Raw genomic sequence first — 15895 nt, 5'->3', positions numbered from 1 at the left:
AGGTGGGATAATGGAATTAAAAGCACTGCAGAAATACAGAAATAAGAGGGAGTAAAATGAGAAGAGAAGATGTGCTGATTGGATTCAGCTTCACAAATAAAAGGGAAATTTCATTTGAAAGTTTTACAAATACTAATTCTCATCACATAACAAGAAAATGCTTGCCTAAGACCCTTGCTCTCATTTTGTACTCTATACAAACCTATTCTGCACTGCCCATTATCCCTCAATTCCAGCCCAAGGAAGAAAATGAAGACTGGCCCCATAAGAGCAAGGGTCTGTGCTTCTACATAGACTCTATTGCCATGAAAAAATATGTGTTACCAAAATAACAAGTATCACCTTGCTATTAGTTTGTAAGAGTTGGAGAAAATGAGAATTTCAACAGACTGAACAAATCCACAAAAACGCCCTAGTTTAAAATTCTGCCAAAAACAATTGTTATTCCCTGCACAAAGAATCTCACCTGTCAATCTCTTCAAGTTTTTCATCTATCATTGGGCCCATCTGTTGGCAGATATCTGTAAATATAAACATATTTTAAAATCTTTTAACTTAAACCAGTTTAAGTAAATTTCAACAATGTTTAACAGAGCACCACTATGCACCATCATGCACAATACAAAGAGAATTAAGTTTATGCTAGAGAAAGGACTACAAAAGACCTAATTTTAACATTAGTATCATGTGACCAAAGGCAGAGTCAAAAAACAGAAATCACACTTCGTTCTCTGAAAGTACTAATTTTTACAGACTGTGAAATTTGGAGTTATCTCAAAATCTTAAAAATACTGAGGAAACTATTATTAGCTAAGTAAAATGAACTTGAGTCAGCATATAAAATATGTAATTATGAACAGATATGAACATTTTTCATTTATTTGAGCCATTTCAAAATTAAACCCGTGTATTTCCAAATGTATACACTGATACAATGAACCCCACAATATTCCATATCCATAACTAGACTTTCTTCTATTAAAAGATTTAAAAAGATTTATTCATTTACCACAGATTTTTCTCCCAAAGGATTGTTTTTTAAAGGCATAAAAACATTTGTTTTAATTGTTTCAATTTTCTTGAGGACTAAATAGACATCAGTATGCATCAAATAACTATATAACAAAGTTAACATAAATCATGTATAATTTTTACCTTTAAAATTATGATACAAGATAATTAAAACAGGAATAAGAATTTCTAATATTTTTATTCAATTAATTTAATGGGCTGTTATTTCTTATTCTGTCCATTTTTAGACTCCAAATCTCCAGCCAGTTCATTAGTGGGCTTCCTTTTTGAACAGGCTAGGCAGATTTGCAACAATTTCCAAGTAATATGTTTACTACATAACTATACTATTCTGTTTCCAACTAGAGATTTCTAATTCCTACAGACACACACAGACAGAAGAAATGTAAGACGTTATAAACCGCTAAAACATTAAAGGACGTTAAAACAGTCCCTAATATTTACTAAGTACCTTCTAAGTCCAAGAGGTCTTGGGAGTCTGGCTTGGAATCAGTTGGATCTATACTCTGAAGTACCTGCAGCGCTCTATCCATCTTTTCCTAAAAAATAATAGGACACTTTAAAAATTCACCAGAGTTTTAATTTCAATGAATATAGAAATTACTCTTTCCAAGCATTTTCAAGGACAATACATTTTAAAAGTCTTGATAATTTAACTATTAAACAAAAGAAGGACTCTACCTCATCTATATAAACAGGCTCGGGCTCTGATTTCTTAATTTCTTCCTCCTCATCATCAATTACATTCAATTTCTCCACAGCAGCTATGAAAACAAAGTAAACTTTAAGTTCCTCAACATTTACTTTGGTATTTTAGTTACTAATTTATAGGAGTCTGTAATTATCCATAATAAAAAAAGGACAATGAACATAATTAACTGGTGAACAAAATAGGTCTGGAGGCATGGAATAGGTTAACATACTGACATATCTCAGAGTGTGGAGGGGGTGGGAAGAGATTAACCAAAGAACTTATATGCATATATGCATAACCAAGAGACCCAGACAATAGTGCGGTGAAGGCCTGGGGGGAGGGGCGGGGGGAAATTGGGGGACATCTGTTAATATTGTCAACAATAAAAAAAAAGGAAGCCCTTTAAATAGTACAGTAATCGCATTTCATAATCAATATATGTTATTACATATGTTCAATCATTGATGCCACAAATATTTATTTAACCCTATGTGCCAGGCATTGTTCTAGGCACTGGAAATACACCAGAGAGTAAAACAGACAAGAATACCTGCCCTGATGGCACTTATATTCTAATGGAATAAGCAAGCAATATTAATGGGAACTGTCACTACAGGCATTTTCTGGAAAATGAGTAATACCACTAGAGTGAATAAATATAGAAGACAGAAGGGTATTATCTAGTTAGCTAATGTCAGTTAAATCTATGAGCTTCTTCTACACTCTTTCCTTGCTATAAAGAAGTATTTCCTATGTGAACAAAAATAGACTTGATTGCCACCTAACATTGATAATAGTTAAAGAACACAAAACAAAAAAACTTTCATATAGAGAAGGTTGAAAAATTTACACTTATACACACCCCAAAAGTATTTAAGTGATAACTGAAGTATTGCTACAATGTACTATATTTTAATACAGTAAATTTGGTAAAAAGAAAATTACAATAAAACTCTATATAACCAAAGGATCTTTAAGTCTCCACAGTTAGCCACTTATTTCAAATATTTGGCTAACTTTCAAATATGTCCTAAGGAGCAGAGTTCAGCATAACATGAAAATATACTGAAAACTCACAATACTTTTTACTTTTAAAACTGCAGCTCAATCTCTCAGCCTATGCCATGGAGAAATTGTTGTATTGGATTCCCTGAGCATGGCCTATCAAGTAATTAAATATGGTGTCTCCAATTTTCCTATCAATTTAGAGCCAGACCAGAAGAACAGAAAGTATAAATAGAGGCAAAGTATTCAGTATTCACATGAGTATTCATCTCCCTCAACTTCATTTTAACTGAATGTGAGCACTCCACCATAACAAAGAGGATGTCATACAGCAGTGATTTTCAACTGGTGTGCTGCAAGAATTTTAGTAATTAGCTTATGTGTGCCATGAAATGAAAAAAGTTGCAAATCACTGTTATATACAATGATAGAGCTTTCAATTTAACTTCTCTAGAACTGGTAAGGACTAGCACTGATGTGTCCTGCAATGTGTCAGTATAAGGTCAGACTGGCTGACTTTAGAATCCCAGCTCTATTACTTACTAGCCACATAAGCCCTCAGCCTGTTTCCTTGTCTGTAAAATGGGGTAACAAAAGTACCTATGTCACAGACTTGTGAGGATTAAATAAAATAGCGTAATCAAAGGACTTAGCAAAATGCCTGACACATGACTGCTCAACCACCACTGAGCTCTTTTATTTCTGATCACCATCATCATTAGTATTAGTAGCTGCTCTTTACACTCAGCTCCTCTCACCTCCCTGCCTGCATAACAAGTGGAAGCTTTCTCTGCAAGGTTGACAGCAGCTGAGGGGAACTGTCTGTGGCTACAAAACTGAGTAAGGGAACCTACTATCTTGATTACATTAGTTTATTATGTCTGGAGTGCCCTAGGATCAAATCAAGACAAGGAAAACTCTCTCCTAACCCCTGTAATCTCACTTGGCACTTGCTAACCAGCTCCTAGCCCAGGGGTGGGGAATGTCCGCCCCGCAAGCCATATTCGGCCTGAGAAATAATTTGGTCTGGTCCTGCCAAGGCAACCACAGGCAGGACTCAAAATTCAATAAATCTAGGAGTTTTTTTCATAGCTAATTTTTAAGCTGATAATTTTGTATGCCTGCAAAATGATGTTATAAATATCCAAATGGCCCTTGGCAGAAAAAAGGTTCCCCACTGCTGCGTAGCCCTACTGCCCCTCCTTTGATACTGTGGTTCAATGATGAATAAAACCAGTATTCTTTGTACTGAACAGACACAAACTGCCTCTTAAACCATAAAGAGGTTTATTTAAATATTTACATGATCACAGATTATTTTATGCCTTAGAGGCCACTATGTATGGTAACTCTCAAAGGATTTAATTGATATCATGATAAGGAAATAATGCTTGGAATTGACATGGGTAAGTCAACCCCTTAATGTGGTAAGTAGGTTAAACTGTATTGCCTATAAGTGTTTTAAAACAAGAGTTAAATGCCAATTTACTTTATATTCAAAATTGAACCATAAAATTTAAGTGCAAAAAACTTGAATAAACTTAACCTTCCCTAAGGTTTAACTTACCTGCCTCAGACTCCACATTTAAATTACTTGTTACAAAATTAGATGGGAAGAGTCCTATTCCTCTGTGATTTTCTCCTTTCCACCAGTTGGCATCACTAAAAGTACAGTGCAAAAATGTCATTTGTTATTACACATTTTAGTGCATTTGTGTCAAGATGAATTAAAGTAAAAATTTAGTCTTTTTGAAAAGTTCTAGTTCATATCCAACTATATTTAAAAGTAGTTCTTAAACTTAATAAAAGATATAGAAAAGTACAAATAAAACAAATCCATATTCCATACTTATATTTAGAACTAATCATATTTGAGTCTAGGCTTTTAAAATAATAAAAAGATTATATATAACACTGAAGTCCCCTTTATCAATAACCCCGCATCTATCCTACCACGCCACCGCCATAAAGCTGGTATATAGCCTTCCTGCCAGTATATTTTACTCATTTACAAATATCTTTAAGCCAACTCTGTAGACATAGATGTTATTCGTTATAGATCTTTTTAATTTTATACGTTAATACCTTCAGATTTCTTATTCAGATGTTTATCCTTTTTAAATCAAAGTACCATCATATAAAGATGGCATATTTGATGTACTAATTCCCATGCAGATGGACATTATAAAGAGTGGGGTGATGATCCCTCTAGATTCTGGGGCACGCATGCAACAATTCTCTAGCCTTATGCACAAACATGGACTTGCTGGGCCACAGAATACAAGCATTTCCTATTTTACTAGATATTGCCAAATGTTTCCTAAAGGGGTTATGGCAATTCACCATCCTCCTTCCCTAAGCAGCATGTGTGACTGTCATTTCCCCTCACGCATGTTAACTGTCTAAGCAACACTTGATATTCAGGAGAGAAATCATATCTGCTGTGCTCATTTGCACTTCCCAAGTACCCACGTGTTTGCTGGCCTTTCAGATTGCCTCTTCTATAAACTGCTTATTCAGGTCTTCTGTCCATTTTTCCCCCCACTGGGTCTTCTGTCTTATTTCATGGATCTGTAGTTGTTCTTTCTGTATTCTGGATAGCAATTGTTTGTCTGAACTTCGTTATGAAAATACCTTCTCTCAAACTGTCACTTGTCTTTTAACATATGTTTATGGTTTCTTTTATTCCACCATGTTTTTTTGTTCCATGTTATCACATTTAACAATCATTTGTTTGTTTTTATGGCTTACACTTTTAAAGAAATTTTTATCCTTGAATTCCTAAATCTCTTCTATATACTTGTATTTAATAGTTTTAGTTTTCTATTTTATCCCTCTCCCATGTTTAGATCTTTAATTCATCTGGAATGAAATTTTATGTACTCTGTGAAGGTGAATCAAATTTTATTTGTATTGGCTTGGTCAGTGTGGTTCAGTGGTTGAGCATCAACCATGAACCAGGAGGTCACAGTTTGATTCCCGGTCAGGGCACATGCCCAGGTTGCAGGCTCCATCCCTAGTCGGGGGCATGCAGGAGGCAGCCAATCAATGATTCTCATCACTGATGTTTCTATCTCTCTCTCCCTCACTTCCTCCCTCTAAAATCAATAAAAAATAAATTTTATTTGTATCGTGTAAAGAGCCATTCACTCCTGCAAAATTTACTTAATAATATATCATTTTTTTGTTTTACTGGTTTATGATATCCTATCTTTCAAGCAGTAAGCTGCTATCTGTTCATGAATCTATTTCTGGTTCCATTCTGTTGCCACAGTCTATATATTTATTTCCTACAGCTTATTAATATGCCTTGATACCTGGCAGGGAGAGGACCCTCTCTGTTATTGTATACCTTCACATTTCTACATTAATATTAAAATATTTTCAAGTTCTCTATAAAAAATTCTGTTGGGATTTTAATTGGAAATGCACTGAATTTATGTTCTTACAGGAAGAATAAAATCGATAATATTAGTTTCTTCACCATGAACCCAGTATACCCCTCCATTTATATTTATAAATATATCACATGTATTTATATTCCTTCATATCTTTCAAAGAATTTTATATAATTTTCTCCATAAAGGAATTACACATCTTTGTTACTATTGAGAATGCCATTTCTTCTATTACATTTTCTAAATAGTAGTTGTTACAGTAAAGCATACCACTGATTTTATATGTAAAGCTTGTATCCAACAACCCTGATGAACTCTTACCAGTTTTAATAGTTTGTCCATTGATTCTCTTGGACATTCTATATGGACAATCATAAAATCTGGAAATAATAAGTTTACCTATTCCTTTTCAAAATTTGACTTATTGAATAGGCATTCTTAAAGATGAAGCTTAAGGATAAATTAACTTCTATGCTTCTGAAACATTTTCATTTAAAAAATACAACTAAGAGAATTTACTAAGTCATAATTCACCTGCTGGTGGCTCATGTTCCTGAGTGAGAATAATGCTAGCCAATCAGATTACAGATTTCTGTCTCCACAAAGGTTTTGCTTATTGTGAAGGTCATCAGAGATAAGAGTCTTTGTTTGTTTAATTTTAGGGAACCCACTGGTGCTTTGATTTTAATAAAAATTAGCTTTGATGGTAAAAAAAAAAAAAAAAAAAGTACCACAAAGATATGGAAGAACTATATTTCACCCAAATTCTTAAAACCAGAAAATAACTGATATATTGACAGTTTTAAGGTATCATATCTGCTAATGTCCATAGAGGATGAGAAATTCTCCCTCTTATTCTCACATACTTTAAGTTGAACTTCTCATTTTAAAAAGGGAAAGTTGAACTCAGAGGAATTTTTACATAAAACCAGAGAACCCATGCCTGTAAAACTGATGCATGAATTTTACCTGAACGTATTAACAGCTGTATGTGTAGTCTTCCTTAGTGGTCCTACCAATGTAGGATAATTTCCCTCTCATCCACCATTGCAACCTTCTTGATGAAGTGAAGTATAAAAGTAAGCAAACCAACCAAATGCCATGTCAAAGAACGATGACTCCTTCCCAGCCCTAATCCAGCTCTATTCTCTCCATTGGCAAACAGTTGATTTGTTAATGGCACAAAATATTGTTCAATTTTAAATTCCTAAATTAAGGTAATTTGGCACTGTAGATTTACAATAAACCATTTGACAATTAAGGAAAATTTTATTGCAGCATTTATATTTACAGCTTTTTATGTTGAGAGTAAGTCACAGCTGAGTGAAAAATGATCCAAGTGCAAAAGACAAACTTTACCTTCAAAGAACTGATTATTAAGCTAACACTTACGAAAACCCACCAAGGAGGGGATAGTGACTTTGGGATAAGCACTGAAGTTACAAAGATAAGGGAAAAAAAAAAAAAAAGAAACAGTTCCTGCCCTGAAAAAATTTAAAATCTAGTACAGTATTTTCCAACTCTCCCCTACCAACTAAGAACATGTTTGTTACCTTGCTTTACCTTCTGGGGTTTGTTTTCTCCTTCCCCCTTCCTCCCACCCAGGGAAATGCTGACCCTCTTAAGAATCCACTCATCTAGCAGGAGAGACATATGTAAAGAATTATAATACAATATGAGAAATGCTATCACTTATATTCAGGTAGCTATAGCAGCACCAAGACAGAACTCCTAACTTTCAGGTCAAAGCAGAGAAGGGTTTAAAGGCTCCTCAAAGGATATAAAATCTGACATAGGTTTTTAAGGTTAAGTAGGCATTCACCAGGCGGAAAAGGAAATGATGGCTGTGGAAATAAAAATGCCTTTTCCATTATGGATAAGCAAGAAAATAAAAGTACAAAGTAAGACACTCTGCACACTGAGTTAAACAAAAAACAAAGTCATCTTGTCTCGATGTAAACATCTTCACCTATGAAATCTTTGGTAAATTCTACTTTACTCAAAAAAAAAAGTCATCTTGTCTCATTTTAGGCCTCAAAATAAATGAAAACCTAGCCTCTCCTTTAAGCTACTGACTTCTTAACTAAAACAACTTATTTGCTGACTTATACAAACGACAATGGCTAAAGAGAAGTGATGTCCTTTATGGATATGATAATCATGTGAGAAAAATGCTATTTCTGCCACAAACATACAAATAGTAAACCTGGAAACTTGGTAATTTTGTGAGGATCTTTTCTTAAATTACCTATTTTATGTTTTAATTTGGGGAACCAATCCTTAAGCCTGGACTCCCTTGTAAACCTTCCTTGCAAGTCAAGTTCCTTTTCTAAATGTGTTTGCTTCCTTTGACAGGGCTTTCCAGGCAGAGAGAACCAAATGTACAGTGCCACAAAAGCCTAATCACAACATGGCATTTTGGAACTGCAAGAATTCCACTTAATTATTTGAAATGGTACATACAGAACAAAAAAGGAGTGGTGAGATAAAGCTAAAAATGGAGAAAGTAAAAAGCTTTTTGGTATACTGTTAATAAGAAATGTGTGCCTTTTCTATCAGCTCTTTCTTAAATTGAAGTCCAAGAATGTATTTTCAAGGCACTTTTTTAAGTTCTAATTATGAAATTTTTAATTTTATACTTTCATTTCTATAGCAATATAAATATGAATACAGTCATATTCTGGATCATTTAGATGACCTTCTTTTAACCTAAGATTGCCACTTAACTTTAGTAACTAAGCTTGCCTTTGTGTTTAAAATCTTGCAGTGATAAGCAGTCACCCAGAATGACACCATTTAACCTATACATGTCGATGAGCATGTTGATGGCAATTTTAAGGCTGGAGTCTCTCCTATATTCAAAGCGAGGGCAATCAACTTACGCATTCCATCATATTCATGTTGAATTCTCTTAGCAGTTACAAAGAAAAAAGTTCTTTTTTGCAGTGGTAAGTCTCAACTGAAAACAGTTTTATATGATTCTAAGTAATTTAATGAATGTGTGCTTTAATTAGACATCAGTGAAAATAACACATGCCGCACAATAACATAACCCCTTACTCAGTGCAAGCCTATAGACTTTAATAGGTATACAATCCCACACAAACACCAAATGATGTCACAGGATAGAACATGTATGAAAGACTCACACAATTACAAAAGAAAAACTCAGAGATTCAGTTATCACAGCACAGGGTATTACAGATGTTTGGAGATAGAGATGAAGTATCTGTGCCATTGATCAGGACTTTATTTACCTGTGAGCAGCAATTTATTTTAGAAAATTTTCTCATTACATAAAATGCTCAAAATTTGAATCTCAGAGCAAAAACTCCTTTTTAGATTTGTTTCTATTTATTTTTTAACTGTCTTTAATTCTGTAGTTGTATTAAGAGTATCAGAAGTGTAAATGTAAGCTATTTTGTAAATATTCTAACTAAAACTACACTCAGAAGCATGACCTTTCCGATTGTCAGTGTTCAGAGCCCACACTATCTCTTCACCTTCGTATCTGTTTACTCTCTTTCAGGGATCATGTGCTCCATTCCCAATGGTTATTTTTATAAAAGGAAAAAACTTCTGTGAACACAGTGTTATCTTTACTGCCAAAGAGACCTTTGTTTTCCTATTCCCAATTATTGCAAATTTTTTCCTGTTCTGTCAAAATCAATCAAAGTTCACCTGAAACGGACGGAGCCTGGATAAGTCTTCTTTCCCAGATGCTTGCACCACATGCAAATCTGCTCTCTTTTGAACCCCAACATTACCTCTTTCATGGCATTCACATTCTGCATTCCATACAATTACCTGTAATTTTAACTCCCTAACTTTACTCTAGGTTTTAGAAGACAGAACTGTGTCCTCATTCATTTTTTATTACAAACAGAGCCTATTAATAACAGTTTCTCAATACTTACTGCAGCAGAGTAAAACCATTTTTATGTATTTAGCCATTTAAAAATAAGCTACACTAACATATCCTTACTAAGCTATTTATTATGGATACCAAATACATTTGCAAATCTCTGTTCATAGCAACAAGCTGTTAGGTCTCACTCTTGTTAAGTTTCACCAACTTCTTTTAAAAGCAAAGACTAGAATTAGGTCCAATATAGATAGATCTATTCTTTTTTATTTTATTTTTCAATATCTTTATTGATTTCAGAGAGAGGAAGGGAGAGAGAGAAAGAAAGATCAATGATGAGAGTCACTGATCAGCTGCCTCCTGCACGCCCCCTGCTGGGGATCAAGCTCGCAACCCGGGCACATGCCCTGACTGGGAATCAAACCTCAATCTCCTGGATCCTAGGTGGATGCTCAACCACTGAGCCACACCTGACCGGGCTAGATCTATTCTTTATTGCAACTTTAAATGATAGAGAAGTTGTGAGGGAAAGTTGAATAATAAATTAAGAATTAGGGAAGAGCCGAGCATAGCTTTTGGTTGCTTTGATCAAAGGTAATACAGCTGTATGTTTTCTGAAAGTTTATTTGCCAGTAATTTTAGTATGCAAAATTCCCACTGTAAATGCATTCAGATGACTGAATATTTATGTTTCCCAACTATGATAATCAACAATATCATTTAATATATCTTTTATTCAAGATATAAGGTAAAACCAAATTTAATAAAACAAGAAAATCACATTATCTAATCTAGCTTTTGTAAGTTTTATTTTAGGAAAAACAAGATATGAACAGGTCCTACGATACACCAAAGTCAAAGAGCTGGGTGTCCAGGGTTCTAAAGTAAGGATATGATCCTTAACTTCAAAATATTCTAGAAATAAAGATTTAAAACATACCTGTCATCCAAAACAATAATAATTTCACCATGTTTAAAGGTGAGTTCATTGTCCTCAACGGCTTCAAAATCATACAAAGCTCTCACTTTCCTTGCAACTTTATTATTTAACTGAACTTCTGCAGATGGATATAAAGATTTTGTTTCTGTGTGCTGCTGCTTCTGCTCTTGCAACGATAATTCAATAGCTAGTTTGAAAAATTAAAATACAAAAGAAAGGTAGCCAGAATTAATTCTGATTTTTTAAAGTTTAAAAAGCAATATTAGATAATGTAATATTTAGTAAGAATAAATCAATTCAATATTTCATCTAATTAAACATTAGCAGTTAACTTTCTTGAGGGGCAGAGAATCATGACATTTTTTAAAATAAAGTTTTTGCTCATTCCTGATTATAACAGTCTGTCATATACAGCAGCTATTATTTTTATGGCAAACAGATTGTGACATTATAAAATGGGTAGCTTTCCATATAGGACAAGCCGTGAACATATATTTCTGTGCTTGACTCATAACTTTGGCATTAAAGAAAGGGTGAAATGTAAGTTTTCCAAAGGTAGAACATTAAATACATATTATTGACAAAGATGATAAATGAATCTTCTTATGTCAATTTGTTTTCCTTACTTTTCAAACCCTACTAGTGTCTAGATTTGAGGTAAAATACTTAAAGTATACCCAGCTTTATTATAATTTTTATTTCAAGAAATTGTTCCGGCAAGGATGTTTCCAATAACACTAAATTACACGTTTGATGATTTACCTTTAGCTATGTCTTCATCTTCTTTGTTTTTGTTCGATGACATACCATTCTTGGCAGCAGCTGAGACAGTCTGTAAGTGAACAAGTAAAATAAGCACAACTATCCTTTCAAAGAAAACATAAGCTCTATAATTACTCGCACATGCTAATTTTTAAAAAAAAAGGATATTAACTATTGAGTTTCATTTAAAAGTAGAGTTTTTATGATAATTGTAGGCAGTTGTTTCCAAATACTAAAGTAAAACATCAGAATTCTCAAGAAAACATAAACTCAAAAAGGACACAAGCTAGCTTATATATTGCATAAGTCTTAGTATCTGATACGGAGCTTGGCATACAGACAGTACTTAAACCAGAATCTTTCCTGACGGCACTTCCTGATCTAAACAGTCGAAGGCTTCTTACTCAGTAAGAGGTGCTATACCACTACAGGCGTAGAGCTCCGAGAGAGGGGCAGCAAGAAGCCACAGAAACTACCGAGGAGGGGACAAAGACAAGGGGTGCAGTTCGAGAAATGCACGTTAAGCCCTCTTTTACTACTCATTGTGTTCGAATGGTGCAGGCTTCAGGCTTAGCAGAGGCCTAAGGAAGGTCATGCTTCAATTTAAAGGCATGGAAGATAGAGATGTATAGGATTCTGAATCAGCAACTAGTTCTTTAACACAGATCTTTGAGAATGACAGGCACAAAGGACAGAGCAGGAAAAGGCTTGCTTTTGTTACTTGTAAGACTTCTGTCCCAAAAACCTACTTTGAATCCTTAGACCTAGTCAGCTATATTCTTTTTGTCTCTTTAGTCTACAGTCTACAATATAAAAAAAAATATATATATATACACACACACACATATAGGGTCTTCTTAGTCTCTTTCCCTAGCCTATATCATAATATTAATTGGAGGGCAAGAAGCACTGAGAGCAAAACTGAAGATAACAAGGTTTTTCTCCCACAGACCTAAATAAACAGTCTACTCAGTGACTCATTACCCCTGCCTCCACTCTTGTCCTACTAAAGCTGTCCCCTATCTCCCCGAATAAACTTCTAGTCTTATAGTTCCACTCATCTTATATATACACTATTCCCTCCAGGCATATTCACTCTTCAACAAACAGGTCTTGAGCTTTCTCTACCTCTTGAGTACATTCCAGTCTAAAAATTCTACCTTTTCACCTTCACCAGCCCAGTCTGTAGTTACCTCTCTCTCCTGGCAGCTAGTCTTTGTACCCCTCATCCATCTATGTCATTTATAATTTAGTTATCTTTCACATGGATATAGCTACCCTTCTCTTTCATATACCTATGCCTTTTACATGACTCTAGAGTAGCGTTATGGCTGAGTCAAGTCTCAAAGTTCTATTATGGAGAAGAGATTCAATAAAATTAGAACACCTACTAAATATAAGGCACTATGCTAGATGGGCACCTGGAGAGTGGAGATGGGTGATGATTAAAACAGACCTTGCCCAGATTTTACATAAGATACATACCCTCAAAACAGTATAGTCTCAAACAGGCTTTGAAGGAATCTCTTACCTGAGAACCTGTTGGAGGAAAAGTAATTCCTTCTTCTTTCATAGATTTAATAGTTGCAGATATCAGACTAAACTGAGGGTCCTTTTGAAATTCTTCTGACCACTCCACCATTAAAGACTTCAGTTTTTCACATACCTTAGGATGAGCCTTTTAAAGAAAAAGTAAAGAAAAAGAAAAAACTGTGGTTAAAATTAGTACTTAAATTACTTAATGACAAAGAGAATTATCACCAAAATTTTCTTTAATCATATGAACATCAATAAAAGTCCAGCAATCCCTAGCCTAGATGAGTACTTGATAAATGCCTATTTACATTTTAAGATAATAGTTATTTCTTACAAAATTACCCTTTTTGAACATCAATTTTTAAGTCTTACTGTAATGACAACAAACCTTTTATATTCAGAGGTTAGTTCTTATATGTTTTCTTAGTATTAAGTTAAGCTTTTTATATCAACTGCACTAAAATTCTGGGATTTCTGCCACTAATAGCATGAGAATGGTGCTTCAGAGTTTCCATCTCAAAGAAATCAGTAACAACCACCCTATAGTGAAGACCCCCTCCACCCTGCTCTGAAATAAAGGTCCCCTTTGCTCTCCATCTCTAATGGGAATCAGTACAGAATGGTGGTTAGGGTGGACTCTGGAGTCACAGAAACCTGCATCTGAAGCTCAGCTATGCCACTTAATAGCTGGCATGACCTGGGATAAGTCACTTAACTTCTAAACCTCAGTTTTTGCATCTATAAAATAAGAATGACAAGAGAATCTAATTTCCAAGTGTTGTTAAGAGCATTAAACAAGAGAGTATATGTAAAATGCTTAAAGCAGTGATTGCTAACTAACCATTAGTAAATATTAGCTGTTGTCACTAGCATATATGCTTTGAGGAGAAAAAGTTTTTGGTGCTACAGAGGAAAACATCACATTCTAGAACAAGAAGTTTATTTCATTTCAAAAATGATTTCATTTATAATACAACACATATATAGTTAAATGACATAAAGTATATATATTTTTAATAACTTAAATTTCTTTTAAAGATTTACCTTATTTTTTATCACAGCACGTACTTCTGTTGCAAAATCACGGGAACATACTTCTAAATGAAATATCTTTCCACAGTTTGCCACGCAAGCCCCAAGAAGCTATTAATTAAAATAAAAGTCAATATAAATATGTTGAGATGTTAACTTACTAAAATAAATATACATTTAAAATTTCGATCATATAATAACATAACTTTTACTTACAGTTAATGCCTGCAGAGCAACATGAGGAACCTTATGATTTACCCTTTTCATTATGGCTTTTAGGCAATCTTTTGCTCTAAGAAAAAAATGAAGAAGGTTATTTATTCAAATCAAACATTAAAAATATGAGGTATACTACTACCAAACAACTTTACATTTAAAAATAAAATCCTGCAAACTTTACTTCGTTGTAGGAATAAATCTATAAAATTATTTTCTACAATCTCTTATTCATAGACTTGTAGAAGTTAAAAAAACAACAAACAAAAATGACAACAACAAAAAAGCCCAGCTTGTTGCAAAGGTTGCATATTCCAAAACCAATAGCCAAACCATATCAAAAAAGGTCAGTCAATACAAGAGAACTGTATCATATAAAAATATTTTTTCATTTGTTCAAGACAGACTTAGCTTTCAGATAGCAAATTCTTATCTTCAAAAAAAAAAAGCAAGCTATATAGTTTTAAAAGGTTTCAGTATAAACATGCATAAATGCACTTTGAAAAGCTATAATGTTAAAACAAATGCATTCATCAGTCTTCTAAGCTTTTAAAGTATAATCAGTTCAGCTTAATTGCTGAAAGCACCCTTTTTTAATATTCACTTTTTTCATTATGGTGTTATTTACCTATTCATTACTGAAAGATTTTTCAGCATATTACCTATTATATTTACCTACTGCATTATTAAAAGACTCCCATACATGTCTAAGTTCCAAGAGAATTTCCTAAACAATTAGTCTCTATTATGTGAAGGCTTTATGTATTTTAATTTATCTCAGGTTTTCAGTTGAACTCTTTTCCATTTGTTTTCAGGATAAGGTTAATCCCAAAAATCCTACCACTACAATCTATTTTTTATTCCCCCCAAAGTAAATAGTAAAATCCCATTTCCTTTTCAAATTTACATCAAGGAAAAAGACACAGGTTATTAAGTCCTTAGGCATTTACTGAGCATGACTGGGCATCTTACCCATTAGGAGTGCTTCCAACTTTGTCACATATGTCCATAATAAGACTCCAATCTTCCGTAGTGTTGTATTCATTTGTGGCTTTTTCTATAAGATATTAGCATACACAAAAATTAGGACGTGCCTTATGTAACACTAAAATACCAAGAAAGGCACAGAAGAAGCCATACCTTTACTTTTGCCAAATATAAAAGAACTATGAAAAAACTTCATTTTTTTTCTTCATAAAGAAGAGTACTTTTAAATTGTATTATTAAATGAATTAAATATTATAAGGTACACCAGTAAAATGTCTTCTAAATACAGTTAATAATAAATAAATTGCAACTTATCAAGAATCCTATCACATTCTAATTTGGAAGAGAGCCTTAAAAATGTGCCATCATATAAGGAATTATGAATTAAACTATTCACTGAATCATTGCTTTTAAGAACAAAAGGAAAA

General features: G+C 33.7%; 1 protein-coding gene across 1 annotated transcript in view; it reads right to left on the bottom strand.

Annotated features, from left to right (window-relative positions):
• STAM2 (signal transducing adaptor molecule 2) overlaps nt 1–15895 on the bottom strand; it is a 41901-nt gene that overhangs the window by 8512 nt on the left and 17494 nt on the right. The window contains exons 2-11 of the mRNA XM_016205773.2: nt 15453–15537; nt 14481–14556; nt 14277–14375; nt 13228–13374; nt 11697–11766; nt 10935–11121; nt 4299–4393; nt 1714–1796; nt 1484–1571; nt 467–521 (exon numbers count right to left, since the gene is read on the bottom strand). Coding sequence (XP_016061259.2) covers nt 467–521; nt 1484–1571; nt 1714–1796; nt 4299–4393; nt 10935–11121; nt 11697–11766; nt 13228–13374; nt 14277–14375; nt 14481–14556; nt 15453–15537 — 985 coding nt within the window. The remainder of the gene's footprint in view (nt 1–466; nt 522–1483; nt 1572–1713; nt 1797–4298; nt 4394–10934; nt 11122–11696; nt 11767–13227; nt 13375–14276; nt 14376–14480; nt 14557–15452; nt 15538–15895) is intronic.

Source organism: Miniopterus natalensis, chromosome 8, assembly GCF_054644295.1.
Source record: "Miniopterus natalensis isolate mMinNat1 chromosome 8, mMinNat1.hap1, whole genome shotgun sequence".
NCBI classification, from domain to species: Eukaryota; Metazoa; Chordata; class Mammalia; order Chiroptera; family Miniopteridae; genus Miniopterus; species Miniopterus natalensis.
The sequence above is the reverse complement of the archived record's forward strand: the minus strand, read 5'-3'. Positions and strand labels throughout refer to the sequence as shown.